The 19,999-nt window shown below is 33.3% G+C and overlaps 2 protein-coding genes across 4 annotated transcripts in view; one reads left to right on the plus strand and one right to left on the minus strand.

Annotated features, from left to right (window-relative positions):
• Positions 1-2,430, minus strand: part of LOC128238855 (uncharacterized) — a 45,874-nt gene extending 43,444 nt beyond the window's left edge. For both annotated transcript variants that reach the window (XM_052955141.1, XM_052955140.1), the window contains exon 1: positions 2,333-2,430. The gene's annotated coding sequence lies outside the window, so the exon portion shown is untranslated. The remainder of the gene's footprint in view (positions 1-2,332) is intronic.
• Positions 2,431-2,479: 49 nt separating this feature from the next.
• Positions 2,480-19,999, plus strand: part of LOC128238857 (zinc finger protein aebp2-like) — a 41,026-nt gene continuing 23,506 nt past the window's right edge. For both annotated transcript variants that reach the window (XR_008261784.1, XM_052955142.1), the window contains exons 1-2: positions 2,480-2,805; positions 19,325-19,441. Coding sequence is in view for 1 of the 2 variants with exons in the window: in XM_052955142.1 (XP_052811102.1) it covers positions 2,480-2,805; positions 19,325-19,441 (443 nt within the window). In the remaining variant the exon portion in view is untranslated. The remainder of the gene's footprint in view (positions 2,806-19,324; positions 19,442-19,999) is intronic.

Raw genomic sequence — 19,999 nt, forward strand, 5'->3', positions numbered from 1 at the left:
GTAAACCTAAGCCATTTCAGGCTGCCAGTTCATGGCTTATCAGTTCATATCAGTACCCCTACTTCATAGGAGATAATTGATATTATTGGAATTTTAACCCTAATGTATTACAAACCTATTTTCTTAGTATTTCTTTTGGTTTAATCAATAAGTCATCAATGTAAAGTTTATAGAGAATTAAATTTCCAATCCAGTCATATAAATTTTATTTTGTTATCTAAATTATTTCCGCATGATATTCATAAACAAACAGAAAAATATGTCAAATTTGATGAAAATTAATTTTTATTACACTTTTATTTATCAAACATAACACGAAATATTATATAAACAACATATTTTTATAATTCATTTAATGCAACCTGAATTGAAACAAAGATGGACAGAATTAAAAAATAGTTCACAACAAAGAAGCACGGTATATTTATATATATGATACAGAAGAAAAAAAGTTGATCAACAGTCACAGTACGTATAACTTTCGGTTATTTAACACTACAATGAACAAATAAAGTTATTATTCAACTACTAAATGAGGCCTGCATGTTATTGTTTACTAAATTTATATCGTTTATTGCATGTCCATGTATTGTCATTTGGGTTTGATTTTAAAAATCTTCATTTCTCGTATCCTTGTGTGCGTGACGCCGAGGTCTGAATTCTCGACGTCGTACTCAATGTCTCAAACTCATTTTAATTGAAGCCAGAATGTTCCGATTCGTCAGACAAACACTGAAATATAAATGACATTATTCAGGAATGTTGTTTTAAACTGAAGTTAACAAGGGCAGAAATTATCTCTACATCGCATTCTTGTGTATTCGAAAACACGTGTTTCAACAGCTGATCGATGTTAAATTGGGTCATGTCAAAGTTTAACAATAGGGATAGTCATTATTTTATAACACATTTGTACTTACTTTCAATTTGTAGAAGCAGATGCGCATTTTTATGACCGGATTAGCGAAACAGAAGTGACACATATGTCCCATATAATGATTTATGACCTTTGTTTATACAAGCCAGATGATTTTTTGTTTATCCAACATGGCCGACATTTTGACACGTTTTCGAACCATGACCTGTGACGTCAGGCGCGTGATCAATAAAATATTGTTGTATTATTGGTAGTTAATTATAACTTGCAGTATTGTGTAAATTTCCACGAGGAAAACAAGACAGGAATGCCCACAAACCTGCGCAGTCAACGTTTTACGCATCTTTGATACCAGTGACCTTATTTCGCAATTTTCCGAAATTCTTTAAATAGTAACATAGTGGTTTTTTTAGTGCATTGTATTTATCGATGTTTATACTTCATGAATATGAATTTAAAGCGCATAAACAAGCATCAGGTATGAAAATAAATGCCCCTACATTACGAATACGTAGGATTACGTATCTATGAAGCTATGGATAAAACGTTAAGATCCGTATCTATGAAGCTATGGATAGATAAGTAAAATTGCGTATCTATGAAGTAAAGGGTTAAGACTCTGACCTATAGAGGGTGAAACACAAAAATTTGACAGATTCTAAAAGTTATTTAATATTGTTTGTTACTCTGTATTTGGAGAGAAAATGAAGGAGTAGCTTACAAGTGACGCATAAATAGAAACACTTCCTTTAATTCTAACATGTGCATGTATATATTGAAAATAACAGTTAACAGATATAATTTAATTAATTTCGCTTGCAAGTCAATTCAAAACATACAGTCAATTGTAACCACGACCGCCCCCCCCCCCCCCCACACCCCAGTCTGGGGATATACCAGGGATAGCGGGGGGAAATGGGTTGTGTTCTTACCTTCCAGGTGGCCCAACAGTGCAGAGTGAATGTGGTGGTTTTGTTTTTCGCGCCGAAAATGGCCGGAAATGGGCCTTACCCAAGATGTGGATGCGGGGGGGGGGGGGGGCATTTGGTGGGGATTTTACCAGCCATTTGGCCCCATTTACCTGGGATTGGCTGGACAGAAAGTCGAAGTGCCCACTTTTTCCCTGACCTGGCGGGCCGTGATTACAATTGACTCGTGCATAATATCAGACATACCGAACCATAAAAGTGGCCTTAATCAGAGGCATTGAATAGAAATAAACACATCAATCTTTTCTATAACTTTCGAATTTTATTCTCATAATTCTGTCAATCTTTACGAATCATCTAAATGAGTAAGAACAAATAAAAATAGTTTGCTTCTGCCCTCTGTGAATTCAGCAAATGATTTAACATTGAAAAGGTAAGGATTCTTATATTCAGATAAACTCAATCATATATTGCAATAACATAGATTGTATTTCAAACTGGAAAACTCTGAATCATCTTTACTTACTTTGCTTAGTTTGTAAAGACGGCTAAGTTTGTAAATTATTGTAAAATGGACATTTTCATGCCTCCACAATATTGGGATTCCCCTTGTCTATGTGTAAACGTCAGAGGAAACCCCGCAGAAACTGATGACGTTGCAGAATGGTGTAACATGGCGGCACTGGAGTGCAGTTCCATCGAAAGGAAAGATTTTGGTGAGAAAAATGCCACAAAGCTTGCACTTTCGTGCAAAAAGAACGGTGTGAGCAATGGATGTTACTGTGAGGAAAAGATGGAGACCAGAAATAAGTGCAGATCTCACTTACTTGACAAAATACTTCGATTAAACGGGAGCGTCAAATCAAACAATAACAATTGCTTTCCCCGTCCGACTGTTACAACCCTAAGATCCCGACGAGAAAGAGATTCAGCTGGCGCTGAGCCTGTCAAACGCCGCCGCAGATCATCAAGGCATGACCCAGGGGACACTAGAATCAGGTGGGAGTTTGCTTGATTGAGTATTGTCTTTGCAGTTGAAAGATCAAATTGACCGCATGCATCTTGATCTCTTTCATTGTCTGCTTTTTTCGGGGGTCATCTCAAAACGTGTTCATCTAAGTAGTTTTGGATTGATTGCTGATAATAAATCATGTTGAAACAAATCGTTGTTCCTGTTAATGTAATATTTGTACATAGCTTTTTTCAGTAAGCCAAAGATATTTAAAAGGAATTTAATGTCATGCGGAACAAATGGTTCAATGAAATTGATTTTATTGTGTAAAAACCAGTCTCTGAAATAACCAGTAATGCAGCACTAGTCTGATCCAAGTCAGTTAGATTTCCACTTTTCCTAGAAGGGATTCAAGGGGTAGGGCCACAGCAAATTGAGTTTTGTTTGTTGGACTATCAAACCTTTTTTTTCAGTAATACAAGAAAGAAATACTTTCCCCCAAAAAATGTTTAACACTCTTTTTTCTCAAGCCATATGGTGCATCAAACAACATAAGTTACTCAATCAGTGCCATTTGACCAGGTATAGGGCAGACACACTAGATCTTTTTGTAGGGAAAAATGCACGCTTTTTTTAGGTAAGGGGACAACTTCTCAGAGTACTTTTAAAACAATATCAACTATTAATTCTTACAAATGGAGTAATATATCAATAAAGCAGTAAATAATTGCTTGTTTGATGAAACAGAGATTCTAATGATTTAAAAAAATGGGGAAAAAACCCGGGTCTGGCCTTTGGGGAAGTACACATGTATCTGGGTATCTGCTGTGACAAAGAGGGGTTAAAAGGCCCGGTATATATATATATTTCTTTGGCTCACCCCATGTTTTTTTTGTAAATTGTGGCGTTTTTAGTGTGACAAAGATATTTACCTAGAAAAATGTTGACCTAGCGATGCTTTTTATCAGGGCCAGTGAAATCGGTAATAAACGAAAATGAAATGAATACTTTGCAGGGTATTTCATTTTAACTTACTCTTTGAAGGCGGAGTAACATTGTAAATCAAAAATATCATTTTAATAATTCATTATATAAGTAAAAAAAGGTTTCTCCTTCGCTTGATCATAGTTTTAAGCACAACAGATTTTTATTTTATTTCTGCCTTCTCTTTAAATTTTATTCTGTTGAAGTTCGACAAAAACTATATAATTTTGTATAGCCTTAGAAGGGGCTGTCCCCTCGAATTACTTGAAATTGTTTAGGCATAAAGTACTTAAGTAGCTAAATTATGTGATTTTACCACATAAAAGACTTTATTTTATCTATTATAAATGGTTCATCACTTTAATATTTTAATATTCAAATAAAGATAAATAAAGATAATTTCTTATGAAAGCCTTAGATCTCTTCAAAATGAGAATATTGAATAAAATAGTGAGGCCATCTGTCAATGTGACTGTATAGTAAAGCAAATTGTGAGATAAAGTTATTTTATTAATTTGTATTACCGAAATTGAATATAAAATTTTCATATTTGAAAGAAAGGTGCAGAATGCACAGTATTTCTACTTAGTGAGACGATCTTTGATCACTGTTAAGCTTTTAAGACTCATCAGTCATTTAAATATTTGTGTGTTTTCAGCTATTAAATACACTGTTACAATCTTGTTATCAGTAATTTATATTTTCCATAAATGCATTATTTAGTAAGTAATTAAAGGTTAGTAACTTGAAACCTATGTTTGTTACATGTATATTGATTATAAATACCAGTATCACTTTAAATGAAACTATTTATTTAGAAATAATGAATTTTATTTCTCAGAAATACGGAATCAAAAATACATTCATTGATGAGATGAAGCCATTGTGTGTGTATATATATATATATGAGGAACTTGAGATATCTAAACCGATGAAAATAAAATATAAATATCCCATTGTTGATATCCAGTAAGTATCTAAATATAAGCGCTATATTAATAATGATATTTGCTTTCTTTTATGTAGTGAAATTTCACCAGGTAAGATTACGTCATAATTTTGTAATAAATTATGGTCTTGACGTTCATTCCTGTTTAAAGACAGAAAGTGACAAAGGTTTTATGAATGTTTTTTAATGAAATCAAGTGGAAATGTTTTCCTCTTAGAATTTATATGGTAAAGGAGCTACTTTATTCAATGTTGTCATGGAAAATAAATGAGTAATTATGGTATATATAAGGCCAAAGAAGGTTAAGTTTGGTTAAGGTTACATCCTTTTCAAAACAAGGTAGGGTAGGTGGGCTTTTAAAAAAAAAATATCAAGCTTTATGGAAGAATGTTACTGTCATCATTGAAGAATGGTGTTAAGGTTCTATAGAACTACATATATATATTCAAATGCAGACTTAAACCCTATTGTGAAGATACTGGGTCGGGTAACCCGAACCAAATCCTGTTGATTTTAAGCTGGAATATTCAAACTATGAAGCAAAAAAAAAAATAATTTACAGACTACAACTTTTGGACTGATATATTTGTGACCAAAGAAATATAGCAGTCACAGGTTTTTACACATGTGTTATACAATAATATACATGATGGTTATTTTTAACCGGAATCAAGGTTCAGCATCGATGTGATATGTGTACAAACCATATTTATATCACAACTTAAAAAAGCCTAATTTTATTCTCTGTTAAATGTCACTTTTCTTCTCAGAAAGCCATTTATGTACATGTCCCCTGAGACCTTCAGAAATGGTGCTGTACATTATGAATTTGCCACATGAACTACTTTGTAATAAATGTAGGTCACGTCATATTAGGTTGAGCATTCAACTTGTGTCACTTGTTGTAACAATCAATATGTCTCTGTCATTGTCAGAACAACTCTTTTCTTTGATAGCTGTGTTAGCTGGATGTCTTCAAGACAGCTCTTAGAACGACAAATAAGTGGAATAACTAGACCATTAATTAACTGTTGTCTGTTCTCAGACTGCCATGATATCTTCATGTATCTGTACTCTTGTCAAATCAAGCTAAAAGGTTTGATACATCTTTCCAGGACCAGGTTAGGGTTACATCCTAAAAATGTAACACAAAACAAGTCCACTGTATCACTTAGTTCAAATTACAGTAATTTCAAAAAATCAAAAAGGGTTGGCCGGAAAACTCGCAACACAACATTTTTTAAGGATTGATTCTTATATTTTTGTGCATTCATCAATCATGCAGCATGAACACTTGAACGCGATAATCATTATGCAAATCCATAAACCGTGCTAGAATTTACACATGAATGCACGAAAAATTCAACATAAAAGTGGTCGCGACCAATACAACTTTCACCATTTTAATTGATGTTTTATACATATGCATGACCCAGCCTACAGAGGTCATGTGAAGAGTTGACCAGTTCATACAAAATGAACACAAATTTTATGGTACAGAAAATCAAGTTTTAATGGAATTTTTTTGTTGGGCCTTAATGCATCAGTGTTTTTTTCACTATTAAGAGAATGCATGGTGGCACGTCTGTTTGATAGTGGAAAAATAGGGTGGTTTGGGCAAAAAGGGAAAAATACTAACATATTTAATATAATGTTCAACTTGTTTTCAAACCTTTTTATTCAACAAATCTTTCGACATATTCATGGCTAGCAATATACTGCTACATTTGCAAAATGTTAAAAGAATCCAATGCTCCTCTAAAATATATATATATGTGGATTTTTTACCTCAGGGGTATGGTAAAACATATATATAATTTTTCAGCATTGGAATTGGGCCGGAAAAAAACAACACTGTACATATATATTCTGTACTCTTATCGAATTGAGCTAAAACAGTTTGATACATCTTCAGAGTATCTGACAAGATGTGAAAGGAGAACTGTTTTATCTGCCTCTTGATTCAATGTACTTCAGAACGTTATTGCTTTTAACCCAGTCTCAGCAGATTTTACTCCAGTGTGCAGAATGTTTCTTTGTCTTATTCTCATAAATAATAAATTTATGGTTATTTAGATTTCCATGCCTTGCTTGTTATTATAATTCTCTGTTTAACATGTTTATGATTCTATGGAATGGTTAAATGATTTAAAGATGCACTCTTACTCCCAAACAAGATTTACCACAATTAATACAATTGGTTTAATATACCAAAAAGGATGAATAAATGTCGAAAACAATGGCTCTTATGAAGAATTCCAAGTTTAATTCGAAAGAAAGGTGCAGAAAACTTACGGTGTTTCTAGTCATAAGATGATAAAAGATCACAGTAAATTTTTAGCACTCACCAATCGTAAATACTAAATATTATTATTTGCTTTTGTAAAATATTTAAGCGGCACTCTCTCAGATTGACAGTTTTGACAATATTAATTTTCGAAAGTAAATATGAAAACTGCGATCTGGTTTTTTGTCAACAATCTTATATCACTGTTTTTTCAGACATTGACGCAATAATGGGCTCAGTTTAAGACAAAAAAAAAATTGTCAAAATGGTCAATCTTTGAGAGTGCAGCTTTAAAAATGCACAATATAAGTTAATGCAAATTATTATTTTTTCTGCGTCAACATGTATTGTGTTCCTTTCAAGAAAGTTTGCAAAGCCATTGAGAGTATGAAGTTATAAATGACATTATAATCCATGACATTTGTAGGTCATAGACTCTATGGTCATTGACATATCAAGACTGGAGAAAAAAAACGTCATTAACACATATCATATAGCCTTTATATCGATATTCTCATATTCTCGGGTTATGTTGTAATATGGAGTTCAGTTAAGTAGGCGATCTAAAAGGGAAATGTTACTTATAGGTTGTTTTCTTCTTTATGGATTCAAGAGACGAATTTCTTAGGCAGATTGTCGACCTTTTTTGTCATGTTTGATTAAGTACTATGTACTGGTTCTTATATTAGTTCGTTCAAATGTGGTTACAAAAATTGAATATTTGTAAGTTGTCCGATAAAAAAATAACCTAGTTGGTAAGGTACTCATGGTGTAGGTCGGAATAACAAGGTTCAAGCCACAAACCAAACGCCTGCATATACTTTTCTCACTTTGCAGTGTGCAGATTTCCACAGATCTTATGGCTCAGGGGCCCAAAAATAATAACAATAATAATAATAATAAAAAAATCTGCCGAAAAAATTAATGCAAGCACTGCACAATTAAATTCTTGATTTGGTTTCTACTTTAATGTAATTATAATGAATAGAAACTTTTACAGAATTCTCATGTTAAATTCTTTGGTTGCTTTTAGGATTGTTTAACAGAAATGTATCAAATGAACCATGTAACAGAAGAATTATGATGGGCATTGATTTAAGTAACACCCCAGGGTTTTTGTTCTAAAACCAGGCGAAACAGGGCATGTTTACATTATAATGCTGGCCGTGATTTAGGTCAGTGGGGCAGTAGATTTTACAGTCTAGTCAAATAATACTCTTTGTGAAGGTAGTTAATATTTTTCACCAGGATCTGACTCCTGTATGTACTGGCCTTGCTGGATTACAGAAGAGCAAAAAAATAAAATATTTTAATTTAAATGTAAAATTTGAAAATGTAACAGCTGTTGAAAAAAAATCATAATTTAAAATGGTGTTTTCATTATTTGAAACTTAAGTTCCAATATTTTAATTGCAGAATATATACACACTAAGCATAACACTTTGTACCAGTGAAACGAAATAGGTATTAAAGGAAATGGTTGAATTATAGGAAAATGTACAACTTTTTAAAACATACTTCTGTATTCTGTAACACAGCCCCAGTGGTCCAATTTTAATAAAGGTCTTAAGGCTTAAGATCATAAATTTCGAGGCGTAACCTCCGTGTTGGCGTAAACTACATTTCAATAAAAATAACGCAAGGACATTTCTCACATAAATTCTGGCAGTAACATTACCGAGCACACTTAAGCAGCGTTACGTTTACGATAAAAAAAATCTAATTATATTGAAACAGGCCCCAGGACTTAAGTTGTGGAAATAGTCTCAAAAGAAGGAAAAAGCCCATAAGTGTGTGGTGAAACATGTATAAATTGTAGATAAAATGCTAAAGTCGAATCAACCCCCCACCCACCCATCCCAGTTTCCTGATCTTGCAATGTCTTCCACTGTATTTCCATTATAGTACTCAAGTTATATGCTTTTTTCTAAATCAAACATCAACCCTCCTTATAAAACAGAAGAAATAATATTAAGGCCATATACCAAATTTTTTCTACATGTATGTTTAACGTCCACAAACAGATAGGTTTTGGGGTTCAGGATAGAAAAAAACAACACATTTTATAATATGATCAAGGATCTTGCCAAATATTTTTTTGTACTTTAGTTATTCGAACTCCAGAACACAGCTTTAAGACTTATAGTGTACTATTATACAGAACATTAGTGTAAACAACATGATTCGTACTTTGTACTAGTATTCTTGGCATTTGATATCAGAAAGTGACACATTCTGTGTGATTCCCATGATCAACACACTGAAATATACAAGTTTTAATTGAACTCATTTTGCAGTGGAAATCTATCTTACAATTGAGAATGGTCCAGAATTGACCACGGTGTCTATTTTTCAAAAAGAATGTCACTTATTTAGTATTCATGTTTTTTTTTGTGGGTTCGTTTGTTTTTTCAGGATAGCTAGATAGGTTTTCGTACTTTGAGTGTTGACGCCAAACATGAAAACAATTTGGTATGGCCTATACACATAAAACAAATTGCTTCTGGTTTTATTTTCAAAAGTTAGTTGCTTAGGTTTCAAATTTGCCAGGTTTTTCTCTTTTTGTATAATTTCTTGAGTGATGTTTGTGTATTTTCTTGTCTGCTTGTTTATTTTATTGTTGATTTCTATCCAGCAATTCTGGTGTCAAAATATATGTATTTTCGCCTCCCAAAAAATGTGTGTTTTAATGATACTCCTAATTACATAATTTGCATGTTTTTATTGCAAAAAAGATTGATGAAATAAGATTTTAGTTGATATTAATCTACTGCTGTGGCACAATAAAGGGACTATTTTTGCCGTATCAAAATAAACAATAGGCCAATTGCATTCCTTGCGTCTTCTTTTTATTCAGTTTCAGATCATTAATCTTGATTTCTGAGTTGTAATTTTCTCAGATATTTCAGTTAGATGGAAAATGAAAGTATGGTAATAAATTCATACAGATTTACATATTTGGCAGTTGAAACTTAATATTACATACATGTACTTCAATTGAAATAAATCCTTACAATTTCTGCCTTATTAGTTTTGTTCAGCTTCTTCACAGCCTGCTTTAAGAACCCTTTTCGCCAATTAAGCCCCTGTCCCTTTTCCGCAGCACCCTGCCTTTTATAAAACTTTATTAAAACCCCAAACTTATTTGAAACTATAATAAATAATGCCATGAAAAAGAGTATATATAAGATAGATAAATTTGTGTGATATATAACAAGTGTACTATTTGTTGACGTAATGTGTAAAGATGTGCGTGCCATATAGCGACGGTTCATGTATTTGGCCCTAAATCATCAAAGTTATTAATGATATGAATAGAATGTCACATTCGACAAAGGATATATAACATTCTGTTTATTAAATACATAATTTATCAAACTTGTTTACTGAAATTGATAAACTCCTCAAGTCATGTTTCTGGCAATTTTAGAAAACTTGAGTAATAAATTCCTTATTGAATGACAATCATGTAATATCCTCGTTTTATTTTGATTCGTCAAGGCCGAAAATAAATTGTATTAAATTTCAACTATTGTAATATAATCATATCGATGATACTTTTGAGTTTTCATTGTGCAAGGCAAAAAAAATTAGATTTATTTATAAATCAACTGTTTGAATAATTATGGCTGTTTTGAGAGTTTCACAGGGTTTGCTGTTTTGTTTGTAAGCAAGAAAGAAGTTGAGTCATGGGTGGTATTGAATAATATGTAACTTAAGTCAATCTTATGGTCGTACATGATTGACTTCATTCACTGTATTGGTCAGTTATAAATAACAAGCACTCTGATTAGCTACATCGTTCTTAGATCCAGTTAAGACCAATATAGAATACCAGCCCATTGGTTATTTTAACCATTGTAAACATCCTGTTGACACTATTGTTAGGCAAAAGAATAAATGGTTTGGTTTAAGCTGGGTTGCATCCTTTTCAAAAACAGGTAGGGTATAGATTAATTTAGGCTGCTTTTATAAGGCTTTATGTAAGAATGACTTTTTGTTATTGTCATCATTGGAGAATGGTGTTGAAGTTATCTTCTGTATAAAGCTTGCAGGTTTTAAACTGCATATATATTAAAACACATTCTTAAAGACAATATTTTTTTATTCATTTATTTATTTATTTTTACCTGACTATTAAATGGTATGGTTGGCACCTATTTCGTACGTAAGGTCAGGTCTTGTGACCCGAACCAAATTTTTTTTTTTTAGGCCTTACCCAAAATTCAAAAACTTTTAATTAAATGAAAATTTAAACACACAATAACAATGAATTATGACAACAGCAACACTTGTTTTGTGAAAAAAACAATTTTGCGGATTTGTTGGGGTCAAATTCGGAGTGACAAGTTTGAGTTTGTATCATGTTGCCGCGGACAATGTTCAATAAATAGCATGCAGTGTAAGTGAATAGCATTGTAATTTATTCGCACAGTTGATACTGAACAGTCTCTCCCAATTTCTCCTTGTTACTTAATTCCGATATGGAAGTTAATGTGAAGATGTTATAAAAATAAAACACTCTCCAACATGGCTTTATCTTCATTACAAAAAAATGGAACATTCACTTTATTGTTTTTAAATGGTAACCATAATGCAGGTGTCTTGAAAGATCATTCATGATGCGTCATCATGTTTTTGTTGTTGTTTTTACTGACATTTGTTTACTCGCACACAAAGAACTTTTGGTTGTTGCTCAGTACCAGAAGTCATCTTAAGTTACTGTTTTGCGAATACAATTTTTCAGAATGAAAAAAGTTTTTCAGTTTATGTAAAGTACAAATAGGCTTGTCTGGTTTGGGATAAAAAATACTGTTGCTTGATGCTTGTAACAATTTAAATGATACCATATTTGTTCTGTTTAACATATTGGTTATAAAGGTTATATTATGTTTTTACCAAAATAAATGGTTTTAGTGCAATGCAGTCATTATGCTTAAATTACCGTGAATAAATTGTTAATTGTTACACAGTCGCATAACTATTTATTTCAGTATATATACATACTTAAATAAACTTCAATTATAGGTGTTCAAAATGTTATTTTGTCTACTGACCCAGTCTCTGTTTAAATCTACCGATTCACCTGATTAAAATCAATAACTGCTGATTAACCTAATTAATGTTTAGCATATTTGCAATCCCATTTGACAAAATATAAGTTTGAACACTAAAGTTGTTTAGGTCAAGTTTGCATTGTGATCTTGCATTTTATTGTTTTATTTAACTCCTATAATTTTCATATTTCAGTTTTTTTTGGGTTTTTTAATCAATTTTTCTGCCTTCAGATTATTGTTTGTATGTGTGCATGCGTGTGTAACATATAAATTTGAAACTAAAGACAAGAGGTCGCCAGTATTTTTTGGGGAGCATATACAAGACAGTACATTGTTGCAGACAAGGAGGTTTTTAATACTTCTGGTCATGCTATGTTTATTTATTATTTCAGTTAAACCGACAGACAGAACATTTAACTTCTGGAAGAATATGTAAACTGAAATGCAAATATTTTGGTCATCTTATAAGAGAAAATAAAATATCAGTGTTTTTTTTTTGGGGGGGGGGGGCTTCAATAGGGCAAGGGGCTTTTAGGGCCTTTTTACCCGGCTACATCCCCAAGGGCCAGCCCCTGTTGTTTATTTCAAAAATAGCCTATGAAATTCCCATATATTAAAAAAAATCTTTAAAATTTTTATATAATGAGAATCTCAAATTCATTAAATGATGTTTCTGAGTGATAAATTGACTGCTTTATTAATATTTTGCTCCATTTGTTGGAACAACTACTTTGAAAAATTTTCCCCTTAGTCTGACAAAATTCTATTTTTTCCCCACAAAAAGGGCTCGGGTGTCTTCCCAAAAACTTGTAAAAGCCCCTTGGCTTTTGCATTGCAACACCATACTTTAATATTATGTATGTGGAATTTGTGCTAGAAATGGAGCTTATAGCATTCCTTATTTTGACTTCTACGTTTAAAATTCACATACTTAGGTTATTTTTACTATAATCCATCAACAAAACAATGGAGGAAAGTTCAGATATATATGTTAAGATTAATGAGTTTTGCCTGAATACTAAAATATATAAAAATTGTTAATGTAGTTTCTTGTTAACTTGTTGTTGTTGTCTTCATCATTGTCATTGTTGTTGTTTTTGTTGTGAGCCAAGTGAAAACCCGGACAAGATTTCTATTGAAACAACCTCAGACGGATAACAATAAATATAATGACAAATACCTTTAACCCCAGACAAAAATCATGAACATTGCCCCTTTAACTACCGAAATTTGACTCTCATGTAACAAAGCCCTTTACAATGTGGTGACAAAAACGAGACCTTCTTTGGACTACAGCTCGTGTGTCGATACGAGAGATCCGTCGCTTTAAGATTTCGTTTTCTAGGATTTGACTTTCTGAATCAGATTTCTTTGTTCTTAAAAGTTATCCATCTTAGCATGGTATTGTTTTTGCACTTAATTTAAGTGGTTAACTAAGGATATTATGTAATACTGCTATATATTAGTCAACCTTTGTTTTGGATTTCAATTTCTTTGTGTTTGATTCTTGATTTCGAAAAGAGGTATACTTCAGTATATACATACAGTGTCAATATGATTGTTATTCGACAAATTGATGTTTATTTTATGAGGAAAATTTTACGGTAAGAAATTGATGCTTTTCTTTCCTTTGATTTTAATTGGGAAGTTTATGCTGAACTTTAACTGTAAAATGTATGCTTTAAATTATAAAATTTATGCTTTTGATTTATGATAAATTGTTTCACGTTTTTGTAACATTAACCTGTTTTACCTTAAGCTTAGCGAGGTATGTATTATCGTCTTTGGCCTAGTTTAAATGTTTTCTTAAAGATTTCTTAATGTTCAGTTGTGTTTCGGAAGTTGTTCTGTATGATAAAACAAGGGGATTTATTGTCATGTTCAGTGTCATTATGAGCCAATCAAATATGATGCACGTTCATTAATAGGTATACATATATATACTTGAGAAAAGAGAGTTTATATCGTTTGATCTTTTTAGAGAACAGCCTTAAGAACTTAAAATTTTAAATAAGTTGATGACTTTGAAAAACGGTCCTTGTCAGGTAATTTAAAGCTTCTGATATAATTATGGTCAGTTGATGTATGGATGCTTTGCAGGGGAGGTGTTGCGGGGTCCGGGAAGTGGGGGGCTATGACCCAGCCTCCTCAGCCACTATTATTTTAAGAACAGAGCAGAACTGATTTTTGTTTTTGTTCTTTAAGTCAAAGAATATGCCAAATTCCAAATGGCTGCAATGGGTTTCCATTGATGTGGGTACGTAGTCATTGACTAGCTACATAAATATAGATACATGTTGCAATTGATTTGAGATACACAAGTCCAATAATTCAATGCATACATCTAGACTTGAGATGCTTTAAATTCTGATGCTAAACAGTAGCATTCAGAGAGAAATTAGCTCTTGTAGCTTTTTTTAGTGGTAGACCATATTGCTGTTTGTTGAGGAAAACCAACTTGAGTAAACCGGCAACTGTATCAACAACTAAATTGCATGTAATAACAATAAATCAACATGCCAGAGGTTCATGTTAAGTCAAGCTGTTTTGACATGACACATGTTGGCTTATCAGATCTGTGGCTTTCGGTGAGAAAAAAAAGGTGAAAGGAAGGTTTGAGGTTAGCCACATTTCATGAAAAGGTTAACACTTTGATGAAAGTTTGTAAATGGGGATTAAATGTGGTAATAAATTGAGGAGATTTGCCACATTTAAAGGAAGTCCAGAATCGCAAAGAAAAAAGGAGGAAGGAAGGAAATGAAATATTTCTTACTTTGATGTCAGTGATAAAAAAATTAGCACAAGCCCAGTAGCCTTAAATTAGCACATGTCCAAATCAAGATTATAAGGTGACTATAAATTCATTGCTAGATTTTCATCCCTGACCCAGTACCCTGTATATTTTCTGGCTTACTTTCAATAACTTTGATATTGACACTCTGGTCATTGCTGCAGGTTTAGGATATAAGGATGAACCAATCAGTGATTTTTATTTAAATTTTCAAAACCACCTGTGGCTTTACAATTGGGAAAATAAGCGCGTTAATTCCCAAAATTGGGAAAATACAATGAACATTAAAATGGTCATTTAAAATAACCATGCAGTAACAAAGACACCTATTAAAACTGTTTCAACTCTCTTAATGACATTTACTATCATCAAAACATGTAAAACATTATTTTTGTGCCAAATGATCCCTATTAAGCATTATCACTTTCTCACCAAACAAATTGCAATTTCAGCTTTCTGGTCTTGTGATATGTTAATTAAATGCAAGATCTTAAAAAAACACAATAAACAAAGTTACACTGAAATCATACATAAGTAACAAAAAACACTTTTGTTGAGTCTTTTAACGTAGTATTTGCTATTATGTGACATATTTATGATTAAACTTTTAAGTTGAATTTTACATTTTGCTATATGGTAATGCTATCACTTATTATATGTTATTATTTGCCGGAAAGTTGAAGTCAAAACGTCGTAAATTGTAAACAAATTGATCAGTGTCATTAGATGAATTACTTGCGTCTCCGTGATGATGATCAGAAACAGTGTATTTCACGGGCCTTATCCCGGATCAAACCGGTTCCTGCTATTGTTGCGCGTTCGCATCGTGTTTAAAATGCATTGTTTTACGAAATAAAAACAAAAAGCACAATTCATATTTGTATTTTTTATTCATTTCTGGGGGGAATTGATTACCTTTTTTTGGGAAAATATGACTATTTTTTGGGAAAATTGGACGATATTTGGCGAGGGGAAACAGCCGTTATTCGGCGGTAAATTTCACGAAAAAAAATCACTGCCAATGGGCAATTTTTCAAACAACTGAGATTTATGTTTTATTGTGAGTTATCTTATATAACTGATTGAAGGCAGGGATAGTAAAATCAGATTCTGAGACAAAAACTAATAAAATGGAAAAAAGTGTCAATCTGTGAGAGTGCAGCTTTAAGTCACTCATTGTACAATATGAGATAATGTTCAATTTAATTTAAGCGGCCATAATCCTTTTAATGTATCAGGAAATCATTGGGTAAAGAATCTTTGCTTGTAGCTAATGCAATTTCTAGGAATTATTTGACTCTCTCATGCAACTCTTCTTTCATAACATTTGCAAAAAGCAAGGAACATGTTCTTCCCTGAGTTATTCCATGAGATTGCATTTTCAGATTATCCTTGGAAACCAATAGTCTGGGTCTCGTTATTACTGCTCTTATGCTCTCCAATACACTCTTATACATGCTGTGAGTTTTGATGCCTGCTCTGGGTAATATATTGGAGTTAATGTATTTTATGCAATGTACATGAATAAAGCTACTGGTATTTTAAGCTGTTTTAAAATTGTTAGGAAGGAAATCTTAACACATTTTACAGTTCAAATTATGTTTTCCATTTTATTTTATGCCTTTATAGGTAATGAAATATGATATGGGATCCCCTACTATCACTCTGTCCTAAAGGCTTATCAGATGAGCAATCAGCCAAGGCCTCCTTTTACTTAATCAATTTTAGCCAATCTTCACCAAATTTGTTATATACATGAAATGTTTAGGCCTAAGAAAAAATATATTTGGTTTCACGGGCCTTATCCCGGATCGAACCGGTTCCTGCTATTGTTGCGCGTTCGCATCGTGTTTAAAATGGATTGTTTTACGAAATAAAAGCACAATTCATATTTGTGTTTTTTATTCATTTCTGGGGGGAATTGATTACCTTTTTTGGGGAAAATATGACTATTTTTTGGGAAAATTGGACGATATTCGGCGAGGGGAAACAGCCGTTATTCGGCGGTAAATTTCACGAAAAAAAATCACTGCCAATGGGCAATTTTTCAAACAACTGAGATTTATGTTTTATTGTGAGTTATCTTATATAACTGATTGAAGGCAGGGATAGTAAAATCAGATTCTGAGACAAAAACTAATAAAATGGAAAAAAGTGTCAATCTGTGAGAGTGCAGCTTTAAGTCACTCATTGTACAATATGAGATAATGTTCAATTTAATTTAAGCGGCCATAATCCTTTTAATGTATCAGGAAATCATTGGGTAAAGAATCTTTGCTTGTAGCTAATGCAATTTCTAGGAATTATTTGACTCTCTCATGCAACTCTTCTTTCATAACATTTGCAAAAAGCAAGGAACATGTTCTTCCCTGAGTTATTCCATGAGATTGCATTTTCAGATTATCCTTGGAAACCAATAGTCTGGGTTTCGTTATTACTGCTCTTATGCTCTCCAATACACTCTTATACATGCTGTGAGTTTTGATGCCTGCTCTGGGTAATATATTGGAGTTAATGTATTTTATGCAATGTACATGAATAAAGCTACTGGTATTTTAAGCTGTTTTAAAATTGTTAGGAAGGAAATCCTAACACATTTTACAGTTCAAATTATGTTTTCCATTTTATTTTATGCCTTTATAGGTAATGAAATATAATCCCCTACTATCACCCTGTCCTAAAGGCTTATCAGATGAGCAGTCAGCCTAGGCCCCTCAGTTTTAGCCAATCTTCACCAAATTTGTTACATACATGAAATGTTTAGGCCTAAGAAAAAATATATTTGGTTCAGGTTGTCTGACACTACCTACGAAAAAGGCGAAGACACTACTCGTTTTTATAGTCAGTTTAGGTAAAGAAAAAAAAGCTTGTTATAAAATGTAGTTTAAAACCTTAAACGCTTTGTTCGGAATATTACTTTAACACCAATCTCCAATGAGGAAAATAACGTTCTTATAAGAAGCCTAAAAAAGAAAAAAGAAAGAAAGCCTTCCTACCCTGCCTTTTTGTAAAGAATGTAATCATTACCAAACCATTTTATTTTTTTTGGCCTTATCAGCAATATATCAGGGAAAATCAGCAAGCTCACCAATAACTGTTCTCCTAACAGAATTATGGACAATAAATATTGTTGCCTTCACAGCATGGCAGACACATCGGGATCATGTCTTCTCAGTGTTGGTGACATTGTCAGTGGCGTTAACAGCTGTATCTCACTTATAAATATTGCTCTGCACATGTCGGTCAGTCGGTTGGTCAGTAGACCAAAGCTTGTCCAAGTGATAACTTGACAATTCCTGGACCTCTTGTCAGCAAACTTGACATGACAGTTGGGCCTGACCAGTAGATGACCCCTATTGATTTTAGGGGTCATCGGGTCAAGGTCACAATGACCTTAAATGGGGAGAACTTGTCAAAGCTTGTCCGCGTTATAACTCAACAATGCCTGGACCTATGGCCATCAAACTTGACATTGAGGCTGAGCCTGCCTGGACCTATGGCCATCAAACTTTACATTGAGGCTGAGCCTGAACAGTAGATGAGCCCTACTGATTTCAGGGGTCATTGGGTAAAAGGTCAAGGTCACAGTGACCTTGAACACAAATGTGACGATTCCTGAACCTTATAATGGTCAGCAAATTTGAGATGAAGGTTGGGCCTAACCAGTCAATGACCCCTATTGATTTAAGGGGTCATTGGGTCAAAGGTCAAGGTCACAGTGACCTTGAACACAGACTCGACAATTCCTGGACCTATGGTCATCAAACTTGATGTGAAGGTTGGGCCCAACCAGTCAATGACCCCTATTGACTTCAGGGGTCATCGGGTCAAAGGTCAAGGTTACAGTAACCTTGAATGCGAAAAGGTTGTCCGAGTAATAACTGGACAATGCCTGCACCCATAGCGCTCAAACTTGACTTGGAGGTACAACCTGACTGGTAGATGATCCATATTGATTTAAGGGGTCAATGGTCAAGGTCACAAACGCAAAAATCTTGTCTGTTTGAAAGCTCGACAATGGCTGCACCCCTGGCCCTCAAACTTGACATTAAGATTGGGGGTGACCAATAGGTGACCCCTATGGTTTTAAAGGAAATAGAGTCAATGGTCAAGGTCACAACTCATATTGGTCATTAAAATTACATCATGTATACTTAATCCCTGCTGCTCAAAGAATACATGTTTATCTGCAAAGATCAGTCATCATCTGAACATAATTAAAAGCTTAACCTACATGTACTATTCCAAACTTTGATGGGTCATAATCTTAAAACTGCCTTAAAGGCATCCAACTTCATTGACAAATCAGCTGTCATTTCGGTCTTTGCATATTTTATTCAATTGTCCAAATATTATTGACAACATGGCGCTCATGGGGGGCATAATGTTTGACAAACGTCTCTTGTTAAATTTGATGACAATAAAAAAGAGGGCACTCCATGGAGGCAAAATATTCAGCTCTGAAATATTTGCTTTAAACTTATTTCCTATATTACAGTGAGCCACCGGATGCTGATACATTGATGCCGGTTACCCCAGATACGCCCGACAGCTTAGAAGTGGCATCTATCACCCGAAACTGCTGCCCAACTGCTACTAGACCTGTATGCAATAGGTAACTAATAATCATCAGTTTTAAAGTGGTCCTGTTTTTACGTATTTCCCCACTTGATTCCTTTTATTGTGTCACTTGTGGATCATGGCAGACTCATGGGGTTTACTTAGTCCTCAGCCAGACATCTGCGTCATTGTCATGCTTTCTTTACCTATCAATAACCTTCAGACGACTTTTTGTAGTTTCAGTCTTCAAACTTGGTACACACATTGTTCATGGAGTTTAGGTGACCCTTATTTATGTAAGGTTTAATAGGTCAAAAGTCAAGCAGTTATGTTGACCTAAGGTTTAATAGGTCAAAAGTCAAGCAGTTATGTTGACCTAAGGTTTAATAGGTCAAAAGTCAAGCAGTTATGTTGACCTAAGGTTTAATAGGTCAAAAGTCAAGCAGTTATGTTGACCTAAGGTTTAATAGGTCAAAAGTCAAGCAGTTATGTTGACCTAAGTTTCTTAAAATATTATATGCGCTTTTGTTTCTGATTTAAAAAAAAAAAAATTACAACTTAGTTTAGAGTGTTCAAATTTGGTATACACATTGGTAGAACCCTTATTTATTTT

This window comes from Mya arenaria, chromosome 6 (genome assembly GCF_026914265.1).
Source record: "Mya arenaria isolate MELC-2E11 chromosome 6, ASM2691426v1".
Taxonomy (NCBI): Eukaryota; Metazoa; Mollusca; class Bivalvia; order Myida; family Myidae; genus Mya; species Mya arenaria.